At 37.3% G+C, this 24,084-nt stretch overlaps 1 protein-coding gene across 3 annotated transcripts in view; it reads left to right on the forward strand.

The window, feature by feature from the left end:
- Positions 1-24,084, forward strand: part of WDHD1 (WD repeat and HMG-box DNA binding protein 1) — an 81,647-nt gene that overhangs the window by 37,204 nt on the left and 20,359 nt on the right. For 2 of the 3 annotated variants that reach the window (XM_019923832.3, XM_073800438.1), the window contains 10 exons: positions 6,013-6,127; positions 6,995-7,126; positions 9,181-9,404; positions 9,489-9,607; positions 9,798-9,854; positions 12,303-12,346; positions 12,778-12,948; positions 13,572-13,702; positions 15,425-15,563; positions 18,450-19,266. In XM_019923832.3, the coding sequence (XP_019779391.2) occupies positions 6,013-6,127; positions 6,995-7,126; positions 9,181-9,404; positions 9,489-9,607; positions 9,798-9,854; positions 12,303-12,346; positions 12,778-12,948; positions 13,572-13,702; positions 15,425-15,563; positions 18,450-18,650 (1,333 nt within the window). In that variant the 3' untranslated portion in view covers positions 18,651-19,266. Of the gene's footprint in view, positions 1-6,012; positions 6,128-6,994; positions 7,127-9,180; positions 9,405-9,488; positions 9,608-9,797; positions 9,855-12,302; positions 12,347-12,777; positions 12,949-13,571; positions 13,703-15,424; positions 15,564-18,449; positions 19,267-24,084 lie in introns of those variants that run through there. The other variant, XM_073800437.1, reaches the window with a different exon arrangement.

Raw genomic sequence — 24,084 nt, forward strand, 5'->3', positions numbered from 1 at the left:
TTTGCAGTACGCGGGCCTCTCACTGTTGTGGCTTTTCCCGTTGCAGAGCACAGGCTCCGGACGCGCAGGCTCAGCGGCCATGGCTCACAGGCCCAGCCGCTCCGCGGCATGTGGGATCTTGCCGGACCAGGGCACGAACCTCTGTCCCCTGCATCGGCAGGTGGACTCTCAACCATTGCGCCACCAGGGAAGCCCTATATGATTTTTTAAAAGATATTTTATCAGGTGTAATGAGAGGGAAGAAGATAGGTGCAAATGCAGATAGATTTAGTGGATGAAAGGTGACAGGAATTCTTGTCTGATGCCTTCTGTTTTGGTGGCAGATTTTGAAGCAAGATAGAGGGTATTTTTGAAGGCATTGGTTGGCAGTGTGGATGTTTGAGAAGACATAGTCTTCTTAAAGAATATGAAATTGAGCTTAGTAGAAAATCATAGAGGAATTGCTCGTTATTATTTCTGTATGTCGTGTGTTTTCAGAGTCTCCAGATAGTCCATTATTGACATATTTAGTATCAGAAGGAATTTATTAAACTTTTAAAAAATTCTAATTAAGTTTTGGCTGCGTTGGGTCTCTGTTGCTGCACACGGGCTTTTCTCTAGTTGAGGCAAGCGGGGGATACTCTTCATTGCACTTCACAGGCTTCTCATTGTGGTGGCTTCTCTTGTTGCAGAACACAGGCTCTAGGCACTCGGGCTTCAGTAGTTGTGGCTCGCGGGCTCTAGAGCACAGGCTCAGCAGTTGTGGTGCACGGGCTTAGTTGCTCTGCAGCATGTGGGATCTTCCAGGACCAGGGCTCAAACCCGTGTCCCCTGTATTGGCAGGCAGATTCTTAACCACTGCACCACCGAGGAAGTCCCTAGTTAACTGTTTTTAACAGTTCTCAGAGTGTAGGTTGTTCTCAGGGATATTTTTACATGTCTGTTTCCAGGAATCAAGTTTTTAGTAACTTGAATGAAAGAATTCATATTTTATCTTAATCAGAGGTTTAGTTTTTAACCTAGAAGGATTTTTACTGTTCCATCTAATGTTTATTCAAGTAAGATGATTCATTTTGTTTGTTAATATTATTATCTTAAGTACATGAAGTTATTCATTTGCAATGAATAATTTTGGTTTTTCATTTAATATTAAAACTATTTTATCAAGTTCAATTTTTACACCCCCTAATAATTTGTACAGCTGGCTTTTTTTTCTTACTTGCTTTATAGTTAAGATCTGTGAAGTTTTAACTCTCATTAAAAGACATGATAATTACAGCTGGTAACATTTAACTTAAATTCAACATGGGAGGGCTTCCCTGGTGGCTCAGTGGTTAAGAATCCGCCTGCCAGTGCAGGGGACATGGGTTCAAGCCATGGCCCGGGAAGATCCCACATGCCACGGAGCAACTAAGCCCATGTGCCACAGCTACTGAGCCTCCGCTCTGAAGCCCGTGAGCCACAACTACTGAAGCCTGCACGCCTAGAGCCCGTGCTCTGCAGCAGGAGAAGCCACCGCAATGGGAAGGCCGTGCACCACAACAAAGAGTAGCCCCTGCTCACCACAACTAGAGAAAGCCTGCATGCAGTAACGAAGACCCAACGCAGCCAAAAATAAATTAATTAATTAAAAAAATTTTCAACATGGGATAAAAAAAATAATGGACTCTAAATTACAGTTTTTAGACTTGGAAGGATTTTAGAAATTGTCTAGGCCAGTGGCTCCTGACATTTTTAAGCATAAGAGTCCTTTTATATGTCAAAGCATTTCATGAACTACAGATGATAGCAGCTTGTACAGTGAGTATCAGTTGATAGAGAAAATCCATAAGAGCAGGAAGTTTCTATAGACCTAAAGATTATATTTGAACCTAAATTTGTATTATAAGTTACATCATGTACATGCATGTGAAAATTCTAGTACATAAAGTGGAAACTTTTTTATTCATTCTGCAGACAGTTCATGGTGCCCTTGTGAGTGCATGGTCATTTTGCAATAGCTCAGCAGCCCTACAGGGATAAAAAAATGAGAACCACCAGTTTCTTTTGGTCTAGTTCCTGTGCTCTGCCTTTACTCCTGGTCCTTTTCCCCAATTTTTACAGGTGAGAAAACTGAGGCCCAAAAAGATTAAGTAACTTGGGATCACACAGCTAGTTAGTAGCAAAAAAGTTCTTATATTTTCTCTTGAAATACAGGAACAGTGGAAGTTGAGTTGATAAATAGATTGAAAGAATAAACTTATTCCTTAAGGACTGGCTTATTCTAGGGGAGTAATTGAATTACTGAGGGGAATCTCATACAGCTGACGTTTGAAACACTGAGAAGATAATGCTGAAAAATATATGTACTTGTATATACTGTGATAAATTGATCAGAATGTTTTTCATTTTTTCCTGGCTTTATTCTGGAAGAATCAACTTGAATAAGAATGTTTTTCAAAGATTGGAAGTTACATTTCTCATTATGGCCTACTGCGCTTCTCATACCAGCTTTCCTTACATTTAGTCACACGTAGAGGATGGTTAATTTCCTTTCTATTGTTAGAGAGGTCCGTGAAAGCCCAGGGAAGAAAACTGTACAACCATCTTTAGTAGCCTGCTGCTGTGTTTAATGAGACTTAATTATCCTTGCTATCAAGAAATTTATTCTTGGGCTTCCCTGGTGGCACAGTGGTTGAGAGTCCGCCTGCTGATGCAGGGGACACGGGTTCATGCCCCGGTCTGGGAAGATCCCACATGCCGCGGAGCAGCTAGGCCCATGACCCTGTGCTCCGCACCGGGAGAGGCCACAACAGTGAGAGGCCCGTGTACCGAAAAAAAAAAAAAAAAGAAATTCATTCTTATATTTATTTAAATCTCACACTTCCGTTTGCTCTCAGTGTTCATGGTAAAGATAGCAAACCACTTGCTCCTCTGGAAAGGCAGCATTTCATAATGGTCCAGTGCTGGAGCCTGCTGCAGTATCCTGTGCTCACTGTGTAGCTCACTGTGTAGCCCTGGCCATGACATTTAGACTCTCTGTGCCTCTGTTTCCTCATTTCTAAAACCAGGATGAAGCTAGTACCCATCTCACAGAACTACTGTGAAGATGAAGTGTTGTAGGAGTACTTAGAACAGTGCCTGGCCCTTAGTGAGTGTTCATTGAATGTCAGTTGTTAATAACAACAGTAGTTTTCTTACCGTCACTACTTTAAGGCCTCGTATTTCATGGTTAATGATTATCTGTTTCTATAATCTTTCCATTTAAAATACATTTTCTAACCCAGATTCAGCAGTATTTATGCTTTCTTTTTGGTGAGGAAATACATTTTGTTAAAAATAATTTAAAATAATTTTTTTAAAAATAATTTTTAAAAAATTCATTTGAATCAGTACAAAACACCTGCCTTTAATTACTGATGTGTAGCATATCTGATTTCCTACCTCTGTTTGAAATGAACTTCAGTTTAGCAGAAATTGTCTTTATGGTTTCCTCTGAAGATTTTTTTTATTGTCACCATTGCTTAATACATAACTGAGAGTTTACTAATTTTCGTGCCACAATCTAATTTGCTTTCTACAAACATCAGTGTTCCTTTTCTCTTTAGTTTAGTTTTGTTTTTTACCTTATTCTGCTTTATTTTTTGATATTAGAACATATTTATTTAACAATATTTTATGCAGGCACTTCATATCAGGCATTCTCTTTGGTTTTTAAAAACTCTTAAGAGTTATTTAATGCCCTTGAAAACAGACTTTTTTTTGCAAGTTATGTTCATTTAACAAAGCATTTGCTAAAAGTACTGACTACATGTCCTATGCTACATGAAGATAAATTGGGCCAGCAGCCTGGAAGAGTTGGGTGGTAAAATCATTATCTACTCCTGAGTCAGTGCTCTAAAAGAGTTAAATCCCCTCGAACACTGAAAAGAGTCCCATGCAACACAGATGACAAGCAAAACTCACTAACTCTTAGAAACTTATTCTGGACATTGGCCCCCGTTTTCTCCAGTTTGATATTTTTCAACTCTTTAATATAAGAGAACAAATTTTTTGATTTGTTTGGAAAGGAATTGAAGTAATTTTGTCTCCTTAGTAAACTGTGGTTTATTTTTTCACATTTTATCCTCCGAATGGTTTAGCCACAGTTTCCAGGAAACTCATTCATTGTAGGCAGAACCCATCAAATTAGCAGTCAAATGAGTTTGTTTTTTCCTCTTCTTCCATGAAAGAGATATCTAACAGAGAAAAGGTCATTTTACTTCAAGTCTTTAAAGCTAAGAAAAGGATAAGAAATGTGAATTGGTGCTATGCTTTGATGTAAATGTGGCTTTAAAAAAGCTATTAGTAAAATCCTTATCAATTTTTCTTTATGATAATCTCTTACTATGACTAAATAAAGTATTCGAGTTGTAAAATGTTTTTAAACAGAGTCTAAGTCACTTTATAGAAAAAAGAATGTTGGGCTTCCCTGGTGGCGCAGTGGTTGAGAGTCCGCCTGCCGATGCAGGGGACACGGGTTCGTGCCCCGGTCCGGGAAGATCCCACATGCCGCGGAGCGGCTGGGCCCGTGAGCCATGGCCGCTGAGCCTGCGCGTCTGGAGCCTGTGCTCCGCAACGGGGGAGGCCCGCATACAGCAAAAAAAAAGAAAAAAGAATGTTAAGGCAATTAAGATTACTCCCAATGTTCCTCCTAGTTTTGTTAATGTACATATATGCATATGTAATTGCACTCGTCCTTTCTGAATGCACATGTTCTGTCTTCCGTTTTGCATGACTAAAATGGTTTTGTGAATAGGTGCATAACAATTACTACAAGAGGTTTTTCAAATGCTCAGTATTCACATTGCCACCTCATACTATGTGGTGAAAACCACTGATTTATGTGAAATCATAAAAGGGGAGGAGGTAGAAAGAAATGAGGATTTATGTTAAAAAATATTGTAACTCTAAAAACATGTTTGTTTTTATTATATTTTCGCAAAAAGAAGGAAAGGGAGTATTTAAATCTTACTAGAAAGGGAGCCTATGTAATATTCCTGGGTAATGCCACTTATTTATTTTTTAACTATTCTAGTGGACATTTGATAATATTAGAAGATATTTATGAAAAAAATTTTAAACCTAAGGGCCTAATTTCTACTCAGTATTTTCCTTCAAGAAAGTCATAACTTAAAGCCCTGATTAAAAGGCTGTATTACCGGATGGCTGTTAGTAAGCATTGAACAAGGGTGTATGTTTTTTAAATGACTTTATGAAAGTTAGAAAATTTGTCTATAGTACTTAGAGTGTGTAATTATGTTTTTCTTATGAATAATTTGGAGTAAATACATTAAAAGAATATTCTGCATGTATAAATCACTCTGATGAATGGATACTTTTTAATTCATAAATTGCATTAGTACTCAATCCTGATGGGCATATATGAGTGCCTTACATATTCTAGTCAGAAAAGTCCTTGCCAAGGGAACTATTACCGCATAAGGCAACCCTTCATTTAGCAGAGCAGATGTACAGTATAACCCTTTTATAATGATAATGGATTTTCTGCTTCACTCTCACCAATATCTAATAATAAACACTTATTGGACATTTCACCCTCTTTTTCTCTTATATGACACTTTCTACCAACAGTACCAATATTTCCAAACTGAAGAATGAAAGTGAATATGCTTTATCAGCATTTTATCTTAGGGCGATCTGTTTTATAATATGGATCCCATGACAAGTGTTTACGGCACAATTTCTGTATTTTGGAAGTGGGCATTTTGCTAAGGAAAATCTGAAAAGAGCTGATTTCACTTTTAGTGATTGTTAATTTAATAAAGCTGATGTGAGGAGGGATTTTTGAAGTCCTTGAAGTACGTGGAGGGATAATTTTGATACTTAATCAGGCCTAAAGTACTTTTTTAAAAGAGGAATCTTTTGTATATTATTAAGCCAGCTATTGGAATATTATTATTCCAAGTTACTAACTTTTGGAAAATTTATAATGTAGCAGTTTTTATGATATTTTGGAAAGTTTTTATGGTGAGACTGTTTCTTTCCTGACAGATGTATTCCTTGCAAAGGTTCCCGATTTCCTCCCACCCTTCCACGCCCTGCTGTAGCTGTATTACCCTTTAAGCTTCCTTACTGTCAGACTGCCACAGAGAAAGGACAAATGGAGGTATGCACAAATCTTACCTTGACACTCTGAGTTTGATAATACCCTGCCTGTGACACAGACATTTAAAATTATTCTGATGACCGGTGTTGAGTATTCATTACTTTATAATTAAAGAAATAGCAGTAGCTGTGAGGGAGGAGGGCTGCTTCCAGGGACTTTATCTAAGAGGTAAATGGGTGTGACTGTCAGGGCCTCCCTAGGGTAAGGCGCTCACTCTCGGGCTTGGACAAGTGCCTAAGAGGACAATGCCTTCATGAATTTTGTACCCTTAGGTGCCAGGCTTGCCTCACCTTACTCCTAGCCCTGCGTCATCAAAAGTCATTCGATATCTTGCAGTTAGTTATTCTAAACAAGAAACAAATCAGCTTATAAAAATCTAGTTTACCAAGTTCTCTGAGCATCAACTATGATAGCTAGGAAACTTTAAAATGCTATATACAGTTGACCCTTGAAGAACATGGGATTGAACTGCGTGGGTCCATTTATAGATGGGTTTTTTTCAGTAGTAAATACTACAGTACAGCACCATGCAAGATTGGTTGAATCTGAGGGTGCCGAACCTCAGATATGGAGGAACCGCATATATATGGAGGGCTGACTATAAGTTATATGCAGATTTTCAACTACACAGAGGGTAGGCACCTCTACCTGCTACATTGTTCAAAGGTCACTGTATTTCCCTTTTTTTTTTTTAAGGATAGAAGATAAAGTCAAGCCATAATATCACATTAGAATTGTAAAATAAGCTGTAGAAAGGAATATTTCAAAAAATATTTTATTCAGAAACTGGTGTCATATGATAAATGTTTAACACTTGCGTGGTATTCAGCTGATAGTTGGCTCTAAGCAGTTTTTCCACTTTTGCAGGAACAGTACTGGCGTTCAGTTATGTTTCACAACCACCTTGATTATTTAGGTAAAAATGGTTATGAATATGAAGCGAGCACTAAAAATCAAGCAATAAAAGAACAACAGGAACTTTTAATGAAAATGCTTGCGGTGAGTAAAATAAGTATAGTGGGGAAGAAAAGTTAATTTTTTTTCTCTAGGTTGAATTTCTTAATGGGATGTGAATGAGCACTAGGTTCCACAACGTAGAATTCCTAAGTTGTATCTGGTGGTGTTTTTCTCCCTTAAAAGTTCTGTTTCCCAGTTCACGTTGCAGATAAAATATTTACGACATTGCCTTGTATCTAAGATCATAGGAAGAAATAAACTCTTCTGGTGCTACCTCCCTGTTTTGTTTTTGCCGACTGGTCTGTGTTTTAATAGGCCCTGTAGGTGATTGAGATGCTTATTAATAAAGTTTGAGGACTGGCCCTAGCTCCTGCTCTTATCATGTGCAGCAAATAAAGTTTGAGTGTAGACTTTTAGGTCTGCAGGCTGAGCAGTCTTAAGAACTTTGATCAGGCTTTTAGACATGCCTGCCTTTTGTTATCCTCTTAGGTAAAACTTTGTCTGTAGCCAGTGACCAGGTTTGGTCCCCTGGATATTTAAATACATTTATCTTTAGAGATAAAAAACTTTTTGAAACATAAGATTCATAAGTTTGTGTCCTCATTCCAGATTGGCTTATGAGGAGGAGTATAATGTAATTTCTTCTGTGCTCTTCTTGCACTAGACTGTAAACACCTTGAGGGCAGTGACCATGTCCTGTTCACTAATGTATGCCAGGCACTGATGTAGTGTCTGATACATAGTGCACCTCAGTATTTCCTAAGAGAGTAAATGGCCCAGACTTTCCATTTTAAAGTTGAGGAAAAAAACTTCTGAGGGCAAAGTGATATCTGAGACCACAGAGCTTATTGTAACTTGTCTCCAAAAGGTGATATTCACTACTGTCACCTCTATGCAACACTGCCTTGCATTTAGTATTAAAGAAATTTAATTAGTTTACTATAGAGTAAGTTTTGTTCCATTCACAAAGTCCCATTTGTACACCAACATGAACTAGTAACCTTTTTATTTTCTACAACATATGTAAGGAAACATGTTTGATTTATTTACCATTTAGCCTTAGAGGAGCTTTTCCGCTGGAGTGCAGTGTTCCTCAGCAGGGTGCTAGTAGCATCCTGTTAGTTCTTTAGCATTCCTGCCCCCAGGCAAATGCCCATAGTTCCACCTAATTACTGGGAAAACCATACTATCATTTCCAAATGCCCTCTGAGGCAGAGTACTACCCTGATTGAGAAGTACTGCTTACAGATAAGTGATTCTGGAAAACTTGAGAAGGACATGCAGGTAAATATCTAAAGCATCTATGCTGATGAATCAGACTTGACATGTCTAAGTAACAAAGTAATACTTCTGTGAATTATGAGACCTTTAGTAGTCTTCAAAATATTAGTTTTCCTCACATTGTACTTCAGTTGCCTCACTTAGAGTCGTCAAAATTCATACCAAAAGAAAAAGTCATGATAAATGAATGTTTTTCATTTTATATTGTAAGTATAAAAAATAGAGCAAGAAAAAGGAGGTTGTTTGCTAATTTGGAAGTTGTATAACTGTTTCTGGTAGTTAGAGATCATAGACAATCATACTTAAAAAGCTAATGGGTAAATCTATTTGCCCACCCACATTCACTTAGTAGCATTTGTGTGCCAATTCTAGGCAAAGTAATAACAAATCATTTACAATTTATTCTTTCTTTCAATTTGCTACCCTGTTTTGTGAGTGCAGGTGATGGAATGGGCAGGAAAACAAATTTAGGAGAACCATTTTTGAATTTTTAAATAAATCTCTTACTCTCCTTGCAATCAATAACTTGAAATGATATGTCATATTTCATTGTTGATTGTGAAATGCACCAGTATTTTACTTATTTAAGTCACTAAGACAGAAAGAAATGCTTCCATTTAAACTGACTCACCATCAGTTGTAAGATGGTTCTCAACTTCAGAGACAGATGTTAAAATGTGTAAAAATGTGCCTCTTAGAATTAGGGATACAATATCTAGAAGACTTTTCTCAGTTCTACTAGTGGTATCATTCTTTTATTTTTAAAAAGTTTTACTCAGCATAATTTGACTTTTTCCCCCCTTTTTTTCCTTTAGCTTTCTTGTAAACTGGAGCGGGAATTTCGTTGTGTGGAACTTGCTGATCTAATGACTCAAAATGCTGTGAATTTAGCCATTAAATATGCTGCTCGTTCTCGGAGATTAATTTTGGCCCAGAGACTTAGTGAACTGGCTGTAGAGAAAGCAGCAGAATCGGCAGCCACCCAAGCTGAAGAAGAGGAAGAAGAAGAAGAGGATTTCAAAAAAAAGTTGAATGCTGGGTAAGAAATGTTTGAGTTTTACCATCCTGAATATTGACTTGGTCTTTTTATAGCCCTTTATTGAATAATATCATTGTCTTTTAGTTACAGTAATACTCCTACAGAGTGGAGTCAGCCAAGGCTCAGAAATCAAGTTGAAGAAGATTCAGAGGATACTGGAGAAGCTGATGATATAGAAGAAAAACCAGAAATACATAAACATGGTAAGATAACATCTTGAAGGCAGTTGAAAGATGAGATGTGTCATGTGTGTGACTTCTCCCCTTTTACTTGGCTGAGGGAAATTGAATACCCATACTTTTTCAAGACATCTTTCCTGTCTGATTGTTGATTACAGAAGATGACTTTATCTTCCCATTTACATTATATTGTTTTATCTTAATTATTCTGTAGGAGAAAACCCGTTTTTCAAAAGTGTAAATTCCTCTGATATGCCAGCTATTAAGTCAGGTAAGAAAATTTGGATTTTGTAATATCGAGAAAATTTTGAAGTAGTCTTTACAGTGATACATCTACTCAAATACACCTTACTCTTCAGGCCCTGTTTTGTTGTTGTTGTTTTTAATCAGAAATGTTTGTGAAACAGTGGTCATTTAACAAATACTTATTAAATGCCTATTTTGTGTCTAGTATTTGCCTGGGGTGGGGGGCTACAGTGGTCAAGTAGACATGCATGTTTGATCCCTGAATAAACATTATAGTACCAGCTGGCTTTTAAAAGTATACATATATATATATGTTTGATTTTAATATACTTTTACATGTGTACAGATTATTGAAAGAGCATATAACAGGTAGCTGTAATCTAGTGAGTGGTGGGGGATGGTTTGGGACCCCAAGGAAGGCCTCATGGAATGTTTATTTATTTTATTTTATTTATTTATTTATTTGTGGTACGCGGGCCTCTCACTGTTGTGGCCTCTCCCATTGTGGAGCACAGGCTCCGGACGCGCAGGCTCAGCAGCCATGGCTCATGGGCCTAGCTGCTCTGCGGCATGTGGGATCTTCCCAGACCGGGGCACGAACCTGTGTCCCCTGCATCAGCAGGCCGACTCTCAACCACTGCGCCACCAGGGAAGCCCTATTTTACTTTTTAAATTTATTTTTGGCTGCACTGGGTCTTCATTGCTGTACGTGGGCTTTCTCTAGTTGCGGCGAGCGGGGGCTGCTCTTCCTTGTGCGCGGGCTTCTTATTGCGGTCGTTTCTCTTGTTGTGGAGCACGGGCTCTAGGCCCGCGGGCTTCAGTAGATGTGGCACACGGGCTTAGTAGTTGTGGCGCAGGGGCTTAGTTGCTCTGCAGCCTGTGGCATCTTCCCAGACCAGGGCTGTAACCCGTGTCCCCTGCATTGGCAGGCAGATTCTTAACCACTGCGCCACCAGGGAAGCTGCCACGTGGAATGTTTAAAGCAGAGATCTAAAGGATGAATGAGTCAGCCAGGCAAAGATGGGTGGGAGCAGAAGCAGAAGAAAAGCATGTGGGCTTAAGGAACAGCATGTGTGAAGACTATAAGAGAGGCTTGAAGAGCACAGAGAGCAAAGAGGAAGTGGTGCTGAATGGTTTTGGAGCAATGAGCAGGAGCCGAACCTTGCAGATCCATGTAGGCCATGGTAGGATTTGGACCTTTATTCTGAGGTTGCTGGGAGGCTGTTGTAGGTTTCAATGAGGGGCAGAGTATGGCACACTGTGAAGAGGAGGACTGCGTATAAGGAGACTTCTGAGGTAGTCCCAAGTGAGATTGAATAGACTGGGGTGGTGGTGATTGCTGGTAGAAAGCATGGGAGGAATTGAAGAGGTGTTTCTGAAGATGATATAGAGAGGATGGAAGTTCAGAGTGTGAAGAATAACTGTCAGTTTCTGGCTTGAGTACTTGAGTGAATGATGGTGCCATTTACTGAGTCAGGAAACACTAGGAAAACGTGGGTTTAGATAGGAGGACGATGAATTACTATTGGCTGTTCAGGAAAGTAGTATCTCTGGGATGGAGATATAAAGTGAAAATTGTTGACCTAAGTATAGCAGTTTAAACCATGGGTATGGGTGAGTGAGCACTGGGGGAGGATCAAAGTGAGGAGAAAAATGAGGTTAGGCCTAGAGAGGAGGAGGACGAACCATCAAAAGAAAGTGAGGAAGGAGGTAAGCCAGGGAATGCGGTATCTCAGAAGTCAAAGGGGAGATAGTATCAAGAAGAAAGGAACACTCCGCTATGTGGAATGCTGTTGAGAGGTCACACAAGGTGATGGCTGGAAAAGATCCACCAGTTTTGGCTGCATAGGGTTTACTGAGTTCTTAGCAAGAGCAGATTCTGCAGGGTAGTAGGGCTGGAAGCCATGTATTGGATGGAGGAACATGTGAATAGTGAGGAAATGGGAATAGCTGTGTAGACAACTCTTGAGAAATTTGGCTGCTTAGGGGAGGTGAGGGAAAATTATGTGGGGGGCGAGAAGGGGATGTGGCAGAGAGCGTGTTTGGTTTTTGTTTCTTTAAGTTGGGAAACTTGAGCCAATAAAGAAGGAAAAATCAAAGATGACACGTGTAGCCATTGATAACACAGGTTTCTTGAAAAGCAGGAGTGGGTGGGATCTAGAGCATTTGTAGAGGAATTATTAACTAGCTAAAATAAGGCACCATTCTTCCCTGGTAACAGGAGAAAAGAAGAGATCTCTACATATTGTATCTGTCTATTTCATAGTGGCAAATTGGGATAGTTCCCATCATCTAATAGCTTTTATTTTGTCTTAGAAATAGGAAGGAGGTCATATATAGTTATTAATAGTTTTAAAGTTGCAAAGTACATTATTTTCATATAATACAGATTAAAATATTCCATAATTCTTATAGAAGTCATAAGTCTTCTGAGTTTTACCACTATTAAGTGAGGGTTTCTTTCTTACGAAAGGTGCAGTTACCTCTAGCAACCAAGGACGAATAAACCCCTTCAAGGTAAACTCTTTCCAGTGATGTTTTCTATTATTTAAATACATTTCCATACAGAGAAATATTTCCAAACTACCAGACGACCCTCCCCAGACTTAAGAGGCATTAAAGACTGCAACAGATTAAATTTTAAAATATTTAAGTAAGTAAATATTTTAAAATAAACAAAGATGAAAGCAGCACTAGTTCCTGCTTGGACCAGGAGTTACATTTTCTACTTATCTTCTGAGAACCTACAGTTTTGAAGGTTTTCAAAACTTGGGGATGTGGTATTTGGGAATATGCGCATCAGTCTTAATTTGGATTATACCAAATATATTCATTTCCGAAGGCGAGACTACAATACAAACTTAACAGAAATTTAAAGGAAAAATAAATCTCTTGGCATTTTTTTTTCTTCTTTAAACATTAAATGCTAATATTAGTTTGCTTTGTAGGTATCAGGCAATTCCAAAGAGCCATCCATTTCAGTGAATTCAGTACGTTCAACTAATATTTTAGACAATATGAACAAATCATCCAAGAAATCTACTGCACTTAATCGAGCTACAAATTATGAAAAGTCTCCAGTTATAAAGCCTCTGGTTCCAAAACCAAAGTCTAAGCAGGTATGATTTCACCTGCCCCCATCTGCAGTACACAACTCATAGTCTGTCTGTCTTACTTTAGTTTTGTTCACTCTTTCGGGTATGAGACAGGAGGCTCCAGTTGTTTATAAGTGATTGTCTAGTGAGGGCAATGGTTCTCAATTCTGGTTTTGCATCAGAATCACTTTTTAAAAATATGTAGACCCAGGACAGGGACTCATGCATCTATCTGTATTTTTTTTCATTTTCCAAATGGTTCTGATGCATGTCCCTATTTAATGACAGCTGGTTTAGTACCTAGCCCTAATCTTTCCTTGTTTTGTATTCTGATTTTGCCTCCCAGATTGTGTCCCAGTTTTGGTATTTTATCACAGATTTGTCATCAGTAAAATAGACCTATCATTTGTAATTTCCATTTCATATAATTTTATTCATCTAGAATACATGAAATTTGAGGTACAGTTTTTTGGGGTTTTGTGTGTGTGTTTATACATGTTTATTTTCAACAGAGAACCTCTCGGGACTTCACATGTTGGTGTAAGAATTCTAAATAATTATATTTCTCCACATTTTTCAAAATTCGCTTGTAACATATAAAATCATACTAGATTTTGTTGCGGTGTTCATTATGTTTGTTTTTACAGGCATCTGCAGCATCCTTCTTCTGGAAAAGAACTTCCCAAGCTGATAGGACTGAGGAAGTAAAAGAAGAAAATCCTAAAAATCCATCATCTGAAACCCCAGCTATGTGTCCTCAAAACACTGAAAACCAAAGGTCAGTACATAGAGAAATTTAGTGGTCTCAAGATGTAGTATTCCAGTAAAAGGCATACAGAAGTAGCAATACAAAATTATGTGGCCCTATTATTCATTCATGTAAATAATACATTGGCACAGGTAGTAGGCATTCTGAACACTTGTAACTTTAGGGAAGCCACAAATATTGATTAATGTCTATTTATATTACTTATTAAAGTATGCTTTGATAAACTGCATACATGTTTTAAATTGTGGATACGTTTTGCTGGGACACTATATTTTATAATTAGTTCATTTTTTCATTTGTTTGTTTTCAAATCGTTAGTATAGTTACATGGGAGAAACACAGTCAAAAGATAGAAAGAGATTTGTGATGAAGAGTAAATCTTTTCCCTACCCACCCAGTTTCCCCTCCACAAATAGTCACTGCACAAGTTTCTTATGTAGCCTTCTGGAAATATCCTATGCATGTACACTTAGATTTATCTGTTTTTTTTTAGTTTTACAGAAATGGTAGTGTACTCATTGTTCTGTGCCTTATTTTTTTCATTTAATAGCTTTTGCAGATGATTTCTTATTACTACATGAAGAGTTTCTTTAATCTTTTTACTTCCATTGAATGGCTATACCATAATTTATTTAGTTCTCTACTGGTGGACAAAAGGTAGTTGCTGGTCTTTTGCTAGTACAAATAGTAGTACAGTGAATAACTTTATATGAATATTATATACCTATAGCTGTAAGATGGATTCCTGTGTGGTTCAAGCTAATGTACAATTGTAATTTCGATAGATATTGCAAAGTTGTTCTGCATGGATGTTGTATTATTTTATACACCCCCAGCAATATGAGGGTTCCTATTTGTCCATATCCTGTTTGTCCACCAACTCCTTGTTACCAAATTTCTTGATCTCTTGTATGCTAGATTTATTTAAAATACATCAGCTAAATTGAAAAAGTCACCGTTTCATTTTTAGTGTTATGTATCTCATTTAACCAATATCTGATGTTAACCAATTTAATTTGAAGGGATAGCTGTGGTTTTTATTTTTTCCTATTTTGTTCTGAATTTAATTTAGATATTAAACAGTGAAATTTTTATTTAAGAAGATTCCATTTTTTATACTATCAACAGGCTATACAGAAAAAAAGTGCTCAGTAAATATTAAATGTTTGCATTAAATCTTCACTTGTGACCTAAAGACAGTTTATGTCAGAACTGAAATCTAATGAAACTGACAAGTATGCTGTGTCCATGCTTTACATAATAATGGTACAAGAAAGGACCCACACTCTCAGGTCAGCTGTGAGGGCAGGGGTGAGGAGCTTGAGAGAAGTCATGACGATTTCCAATAGCTGGTTTGGGAAATGAAGAAAGGCTACCAAAGATACATGGAAGGGTTATATTGGGCTAGAGGGGCGAAGTAGGATTGGAGACCTTGAGCCTGTCAACATTCATAAAAGAGTTGAAAGTTCAGAGTTTTGCTGCACTTGGAAAATACAAATGTGAGTAATCCCTTTGAATTGATCTTATAAAGGATTTTTTCAGCTCATTATTCCTGCAGTCTCTAGGCAGTTTTAAGTAATATGTAATTATGAATATTAACAAGTGTAATTAACTGTGTCTCTCTTACTTTATATATAGGTATGCTAATGGTTAATCACTAGCCTGAAAAATCATGAAGCACTTTTAAGACTGTCTTAATTATAAAATTTTTTTACATAACTGCTATTTTAGGCCAAAGACCGGGTTCCAGATGTGGCTGGAAGAAAACAGATGTAATATTTTGTCTGACAATCCTGACTTTTCAGATGAAGCAGACATAATAAAAGAAGGAATGGTTCGATTTAGAGTATTGTCAACTGAAGAAAGGAAGGTAAGTAAGGATAATTGTATTGAGAATGAGACTTTAGTGAATTCCCAGGGGTTTTTTTTGTTTTTTTTTTAATTGGGGTATAGTTGTTTTACAGTGTTGTGTTAGTTTCTACTGTACAGCGAAGTGGAGTTCCCTGTGCTATACAGCAGATTCTTATTCGTTATCTGTTTTATACATATTAGTGTATATATATCAATCCCAATCTCCCAATTCATCCCCCCGCCCTCACTTTCCCCACTTGCTGTCCATACATTTGTTCTCTACATCTGTGTCTCTATTTCTGCCTTGCACACCAGTTCATCTGTACCATTTTTCCAGGTTCCACATATATGCATTAATATACGATATTTATTCTTCTCTTTCTGACTTACTTCACTCTGTATGACAATCTCTAGGTCCATCCACATCTCTATAAATAACCCAATTTCATTCGTTTTTATGGTTGAGTAATATTCCATTGTATATAAGTACCACATCTTCTTTATCCATTCCTCTGTTGATGGACATTTAGGTTGCTTCCATGACCTGGCTATTGTAAATAGTGCTGCAGTGAACATAGGGGTGCATGTGTCTTTTTGAATTAGAGTTTTCTCTGGGTATATGCCCAGTAGTGGGATTGCTGGGTCATATGGTAATTCTATTTTTAATTTTTTAAGGAACCTCCATACTGTTCTCCATAGTGGCTGTGTCAGTTTACATTCCCACCAACAGTGCAAGAGAGTTCCCTTTTCTCCACACCCTCTCCGGCATTTGTTGTTTGTAGATTTTCTGATGATGCCCATTCTAACCTGTGTGAGGTGATACATCATTGTAGTTTTGATTTGCATGTCTCTAATAATTAGTGATGTTGAGCAGCTTTTCATGTGCTTCTTGGCAATCTGTATGTCTTCTTTGGAGAAATGTCTATTTAGGTCTTCTGCCCATTTTTTGAGTGGGTTGTTTGTTTTTTTGATATTGAGTTGCATGAGCTGTTTATATATTTTGGAGATTAATCCTTTGATTGTCCGTTGCTTCATTTGCAAATATTTTCGCCCATTCTGAGGATTGTCTTTTTGTCTTGTTTATAGTTTCCTTTGCTATACAAAAGCTTTTAAGATTCATTAGGTCCCATTTGTAAGGATAATTGTACTGAGATGGGGACTTCAGTGAATTCCCAGGTTTTAAAAATTCTTAAAGAAAGTGCCTTTTTCTGTTTTTAGAAATTGAATACATTCTGATAAACTCTTGGTGGAGAGGAAATACAACAAGCAAAATGTCAGCTTTGAACCTATGGATATGTAATAATTATTATTTAGTGCTGATGGTTAATTTTTTGGCAGATGTACTGCTTACATCTGTATAAGTTTCTGCATATTGTAAGTTAGGGGAATACCCCAAGAAAAAGTGCATTACTTATCAAAAGCAAAAAAGATTAATAAGTAAAAATGAAATTAATTCACATTTTTGGACTACTACTCTTAAAGTCCTTGTAAGCAGAATTTCTTAAAATGCTGTTTACTTACACATTGAATACTAAATGAGAATACTGCTTTGGGGGGAAAAATCTGGTGTTCTGTTCATGTGGAAATTAGGACAGGTGGCTTGTACCTATTGCTCCTCATGTCAGTTTCTGCCATGTGAAAGAAGGCTAAGAGCAGCTTTCTTTTGCAAGGGGAAGGATTGTGTGTGTTGTATCAATAAATCTCAGACTTCCCTTCCCTAGGAATGACTGCGTGCAGCATGGGCACCTTGTGACGTAGTTACTTACTTTGATAAGCTGGTTTTTACGAATAAAACTAATGCAAAATTAGAAAGCTAGAAACTGGTCTTACCACCTCTAGCCTCCTTTAGAATCTCATTAGCATCTTTGTATTTCTCATTTTTTATAAGTATTTATAAAAGGATAAAAATTGTGAAGAATTAGATAAAATGACATCTGAATGAATAAGACCTTATTAGGAAAAGAGGAAGAGATTTGGCAAAAGTTGTGATTGTGTTCTTGAATACTTAAAAATGTAATCAATATTTTTAGTGTAAACCTTAAACATTTCTTAAATCCAGTCTGTTAATGTGAAAAATACTACAGGTCAAATGGTCCCATTTCAACAACAATGACTAGGAAGGAAAATAAAGTAGGAGGAGGAGGAATTGTTACAGATTAAAAGAGGTTTAAGAGGTAAATGAAATGAGTGAAGCTTGTTAGGTTCTTGCTTAGTGAGTGGAAACCAATCCCAAAAGAGTGTATACTGTATATAATGTTCCTGATATGACAAAGTGATGGGGATGAAGAACAGAGAACTGATTGCCAGGGGTTAGGGCCTGGGAGAGGAGTGGGGTGGGGCAACATGTGGGATCCTCATGCTTATGGAACTACTGTTCTGTATCCTGAATGTGGTGGTAAATACACAGCCTACAATAGAATTATACACACACACACAAACAAGTAGAAGTAAAAAAGGGGATTTTATCAATGTCAATATCCTAGTTGTAATAGCACACTACAGTTTTGCAAGATGCAACCATTGAGGGAAACTGAGTAAAGGGAACACGGTGGCTTTCTGTATTATTTCCTACAACTGCATGGAAATCTATAATAATGTTAAAAGGTTTTCTTTCTAAAAAAGTACCTGCAGTTATAGTGTTTTGCACTTAATATGCTTAAATACAAGCAGAGTTTAGATCGAAATATTATAGAGGTAGAATGTAAATTTTTTAACGTGCCCTGCAATTAAGTAATAAAAGATTTGTTTAAAAAAGAAAAGAACCCTTAATGATTAGTTTAACAATTCAAATGCTAATTATGCTGCTTTACATAAAGGAATGTTGCCTGCAAAAGCAACGAAATCTTGTCCTTCCTATTTCTTTGTTAGTGCCTAAAAACTTTTCTCCTGCAATATTTTTATAAAGGCATGGGCTGCCAAGGCCAAAGGAGGATCTGCAAGTGATGGAGCTGAAGAAAAGAAACGAAAACGTGTGGTCGATGATAGTCACGAAACTGAAAACCAGAAAGAAAAAACGAAGGAGAATCTGAATTTGCCTAAAAAGCAAAAACCTTTAGATCTTTCTACAAATCAGAAACTGTCAGCTTTTGCATTTAATCAGGAATAGAGTAGGGAAGTGTACTTAGGAAAGTAATGGATTTTTTACTCATCTTTGATGAATCTAGACCTTTTAAAAAAAATCTTTAGGAAACTCTTTATATATTTTTAAAAGAGTTTAAAGACTGCTATTTGTCTTTATAAGATACTGTAGTAATTCTATTGGTGTAGGTAGCAGGGCATCTGTAAAAACTATCATCTCTTCAGATTGCTCTGCCCCCAAATGGAGGGCCATTCAGAAGCATTGTGGTCATGGTCACTGACTGGAGGCCACTGTCATGTCCCATTGGAAGCTGATCTGTTTTTGTTTCTTACCTTAAAAATCATCAAAGCCAAGGTCTTAAAACCTCTGAACATTGAAGTACCTTGTAGGGTTTTCCTTCTTTGGTTCATGTCATGTACTGGGAAGTACTACAAAAGTCCTCTTCCCAAGTGTGCTACCATAGACTGCTCTCTATGTCTATACTGGCCCCAGGGGACCATGTTTTTTTTTTTTTAGTATGGGCCCTAAACATGTAAATAATTTTGTAGATGAGACCTTTTGTTTGTTTTGGCAGTTTCTTCACATATTACCTTTAATTATTTGTGTAGCCTTTTTTTTAAAATAAAATTTTCACATTTCCACATTTAGCTTGATATGGTCTTCACATTGTATTTCCATGAAATGGAAGTATTTCTAGAAAATATATTTTATATTTATTACCGTAATTTCTACCACCCCCCATCCTATTACACAGTATACACACAGAAGAGAATTGAAGATACTGTTTTGATAGCATTACAGCCCAGCGCGTAATGTGCTCCTTGTAAGCTACTCTGGTTATCAGCATCAGCAGTGCTTTTCTGAGCAAGTCTTTGAAGCCTTGATAAGAGAGTGGTTGAAGAGTAATGGAAAGTGTTTAACTCCTCTTTTATTTTGAACAAACAAGATTTAATTAAGTAGTTTATACATTTTTTGGTTAGTATTCTAAGCAGAACTTAATACAAATGCAGCCACTTAATGAGGGCAAAGTACAAGGGGTGAGGTTGGGGTAGACGGATAGTAGTAAAATAAAATCAGGTGGCTCAAAATCTAGGGTAGTTTTATAGGTTGGAAGGAACAAAATATGTTGAAAATTTAGATGTATAGGAGCCAAAGGATATTCCTTGTCTCATGATGATTAAGGTTGCGAAGGAATACATTTCTGATTTTTTAGTTAGTACCTGGTATTGAGAAACATTGTAGCATAGAGGTTAGGAGCACAGATTTCAAAGCCGGACTACCTGGGCTCAAAGGACCACTGCAATACTACCAGCTAAATAACCTTGGGTAAGTTCTAGCCTTTGTCCACTCATCTGTAAAATGGGTATATTAATAGTAACTACTTTAGAGGGTTGTTCTGAGAATTAAATGAGGTAAAAGCACTTACCTGGCACATAGTAATGTTTTATATACATATCAGCTATTGTTACTATGCTGTTGGCTGGTTCATCTTGCTTTGTCATTAGGTTTGATTCTGAATTAATTATGTATGAATTAATTTTGATTTCAAGATCCTGAAGGAAAAGTTTATTTATATTACTTTGGAAAGCATGTTTATAGACATGTATTTTGTTTTTACTTCCTCAACTTGCTTATTACCACAGTGTATAATACTTAAGGATATAATCCTTGAGTGTTATATTTCAGATCCATAGGAACCTGATAACACCAAGGATTTTCAAAAGGTTTTTTCTTTCTTTTGTTCCTTTGACCACGCCGTGCGGCATGCAGGATCTTAGTGCCCCGACCAGGGATCGAACCCATACCCCCTGGAGTGGAAGTGTGGAGTCTTAACCACTGGACCACCGGGAAGTCCCTGCAAAAGGTTTTTTTAATCTCCTACTTTTGTTTGGTTGAAGGAAGGTTTTTGTATTGACCTGGTTTAACTTACAAATCAGAACTTTGAAACCAAGAAATATCATACTTATTCCTTTTCTATATAATATTAAACTTCTTTTAAGAAAAAAAAATCTTTGGGACTTCCCTGGTGGTCCAGTGGGCAAGACTGCACACTCCCAATGCAGGGGGCCTGAGTTCAATCCCTGGTTGGGGAACTGAATCCCACATGCTGCAACTAAGAGTTCACATGCTGCAACTAAAATCTGGTGCAGCCAAATAAATAAATGTTAAAAAAAAAATTCCCCCAAAGTATCCTTTTTAGCCTTCCCCCCCGCCAAATCTAGGATTAATCAAGAATGTTGAATTGGGACTTCCCTGGTGGTTCAGTGGTTAAGAATCCGCCTGCCAATGAAGGGGGCACATGTTCGAGCCCTGGTCTGGGAAGATCCACATGCCATGGAGTAACTAAGCCCTTGCACCACAACTACTGAGCCTGCGCTCTAGAGCCCATGAGCCACAACTACTGAGCCCGTGTGCTACAGCTACTGAAGCCCGTGCGCCTAGAGCCAGTGCTCTGCAGCAAGAGAAGCCACTGCAGTGAGAAGCCCGTGCACTGCATCAAAGAGTAGCCCCCACTCACCACAGCTAGAGAAGGCCTGCATGCAGCAACAAAGACCCAATGATGAAGACCCAATGCAGCCAAAAATAAACAAACAAAATATTTTTTTAAAAAAGAATATTGAATTGTATTTAATTATTAGAAGTATATACTTTTTAATACAAGAAAGAGTGAGGAAGAACATCATCCCTAATCCTAATATCCAGAGATAACCACTGTTAACATTTTAGTGTATGTCATTAGGCGTTTTTCTGTATATGTGTTTTTTGTTTTTTGTTACATAGGTGTGCAGTCCAAATTCATGCTGAGTAGAGGCGTAAAGGAAAAAACAAAACAACTCAAGCCTGCAGTTTAAAGTGTGGCCTTTTGCTTGTAGTGTTCCTGTAATTGACACCAATTTCTACCTACTCTGCAGCTGTGTCATAAAGGGCAAAAACGTATGGAGTAGAAAGTAAACATAATGGAATCAGAAAGCCAAAAGTTGGTTCTTTGAAAGACTGATAAATTAGAAAAATATCTGACAAGATTAATCATGATACAAAGAGAAAAGCATGAATAAGTAATATTAGGAATGAAAAGGAAATTATTAACTACAAAAACAGTACAGATTTTTTAAAGGTACGAGGCTTATGATGGTCAGTTTTGTGTGTCAACTGGCTAGGCTACAGATGTTATTCAGTCAAACACCAACCTATGTGTTGCTGTGAAGGTATTTTATAGATTGTCTTAAAGTTCATAATCAGTTGACTTTAAGTAAGAGATTATCCTAGGTAGTCTGCGTGGTCCCAACTCAATCAGTTGAAAGGCCTTAAGAGCAGAACTGATACTTCCCTGAGGGAGAAGAAGATACCACACCTGTAGATCGCAGCTTCCACTCAGGCCTTGAGATTTTTCAGCCTGCCTTTCCTGAAGGTCTCCCCTATGGTTTGGGATTTCAGACCTGCCTTCCAGCCTCCATAATCATGTGAGTCAATTTCTTGCAATAAATCAATATATATATTCCTACCGGTTCTGTTTCTCCAGTTGAACACTGACTAATTCGAGACTTTTAAACAGCTTTCTGACAGTAAGTTGGGAAATTCTGATGAAATGAACAAGTTTCTACAAAAAAGACTAAAATACTTAGGAATAAATTTAACAAGTGCAAAACTTATTCTTTGAACTATAAAACATTGTTGAAAGACATACAAGAAGACCCAAATAAATGGAAAGATCCTGTGTTTAGGGAGCAGAAGACTTACTAGTGTTAAGATGGCAATACCCCCCAAACTGATCTACAGATTCAATGCTATCCTATCAAAACCCCAGCTGGCTTCTTTGTAGAAAATGACAAGCTAATCCAAATGTTCATATAGAAAATCAAGGGACTTGGAATAGCCAAAATAATATTGAAAAAGAACAAGTTAGAGGATTCATACTTCCCAATTTAAAAACTACAAAGCTATATTAATCAAGACAGTGTGGTACTGGCCTGAGAATAGACCTACAGATCAATGGAATGGAGAGTCCAGGAATAAACTCTCACACTTAGAGTCAGTTGATTTTTGACAAGGTGCCAGGGCAAGTAAATGGGGAGAGGATAGTCTTTTCCACAAACGGTGCTGGGACAACTGGAAACATGCAAAAGAATGAAGTTGGACCCCTCTCTCACACCATATAAAAAAATCCCAGCTGTATCACGACATAAATGTAAACTAAAACTACAAGTCTTAGAAGAAAACATAGGTGTAAATCTTTGTGACCTTGGACTAAGTAATGGTTTCTTAGGTATAGCACCAGAAGCACAAGCAAAATAGGTGAAGTCAACATCATCAAAATTAAAAATGTTTGTGCTTCAAAGAACACCATCAAGAACGTGCAAAAAACAAGCCACAGAAAGGGAAAGGTTTTTTGGAAATCATATATCTGATAAGGAACTTGTAACTAAAATGTATCAACAACTCTTAAATACATCAACATTTCTCCAAAAGACAATATACAAATGGCCAATCCGCACGTGAAAAGATACTCAAGATCCTTAGGCATCAGGAAAATGCAAATCAAATCACAAAGAGATACAACTTCACATCCACTAGGATGGCTATAATGAAAAAGATGGACAATAACAAGTGTTGGTGAGGATGTGGAGAAATTGGAACCCTCAGACTTTACTGGTAGGATGTAAAATGGTGGTTTGGCAGTTCTTCAAAAGGTTAAACACAGAGTTATCAAATGACCCAGCATTTCCACAACTAGGTATAAACCCAAGAGTAATAAAAACATGTCCACACAAAAACTTGTACATGATTGTTCAGAGCACCGTTAATCTATAATAGCCAAAAAGTTAAAACAACCCAAATGTCCATCAAGTGACGAATGGATAAACAAAAGTGGTATGTCCATACAACGGAATATTATTTGTTAATAAAAAGAAATGAAGTACTGATACATGTTACAACATGGACAAACCATGAAAACATGCTAAGTGAAAGAAGCCAGTCACAAAAGATTATATTTTATATGACTTCATTTCTATGAAATGTCCAGACTAGGCAAATCTATAGAGACAGAAAGTAGATTGGTAGTTGCCTTGGGCTGGAGGTTAAGAGGAAAGGGTGGGTGGCTGACTGCTGATCGGTACAGGGTTTCTTTTTGGAGTGACAAAAATATTCCGGAATTGGATAGTGGCAGTGATTGCACAACTCTAAATTTACTAAAAACCACTGAATTGTACACTTTAAGTGGATGAACATATGGTATGTGAATTATGTCTCTATAAAGTTGTTATAAAAAAACTGAATCAAGGTACAAACTTCCAGTTGCAAAATAAATGAGTCATGGGTATGAAATGTACAGTGTGAAGAATGTTGTCAATAATTGTGTAATATCTTTGATGATAGATCATAACTAGATTTATGTGATCATTTTGAAATGTATAAAAATATCAAACCACCACATTGTGTTAATGGGAACCAACAAAGTATT

Source organism: Tursiops truncatus, chromosome 2 (genome assembly GCF_011762595.2).
Source record: "Tursiops truncatus isolate mTurTru1 chromosome 2, mTurTru1.mat.Y, whole genome shotgun sequence".
In the NCBI taxonomy this organism is placed as follows: Eukaryota; Metazoa; Chordata; class Mammalia; order Artiodactyla; family Delphinidae; genus Tursiops; species Tursiops truncatus.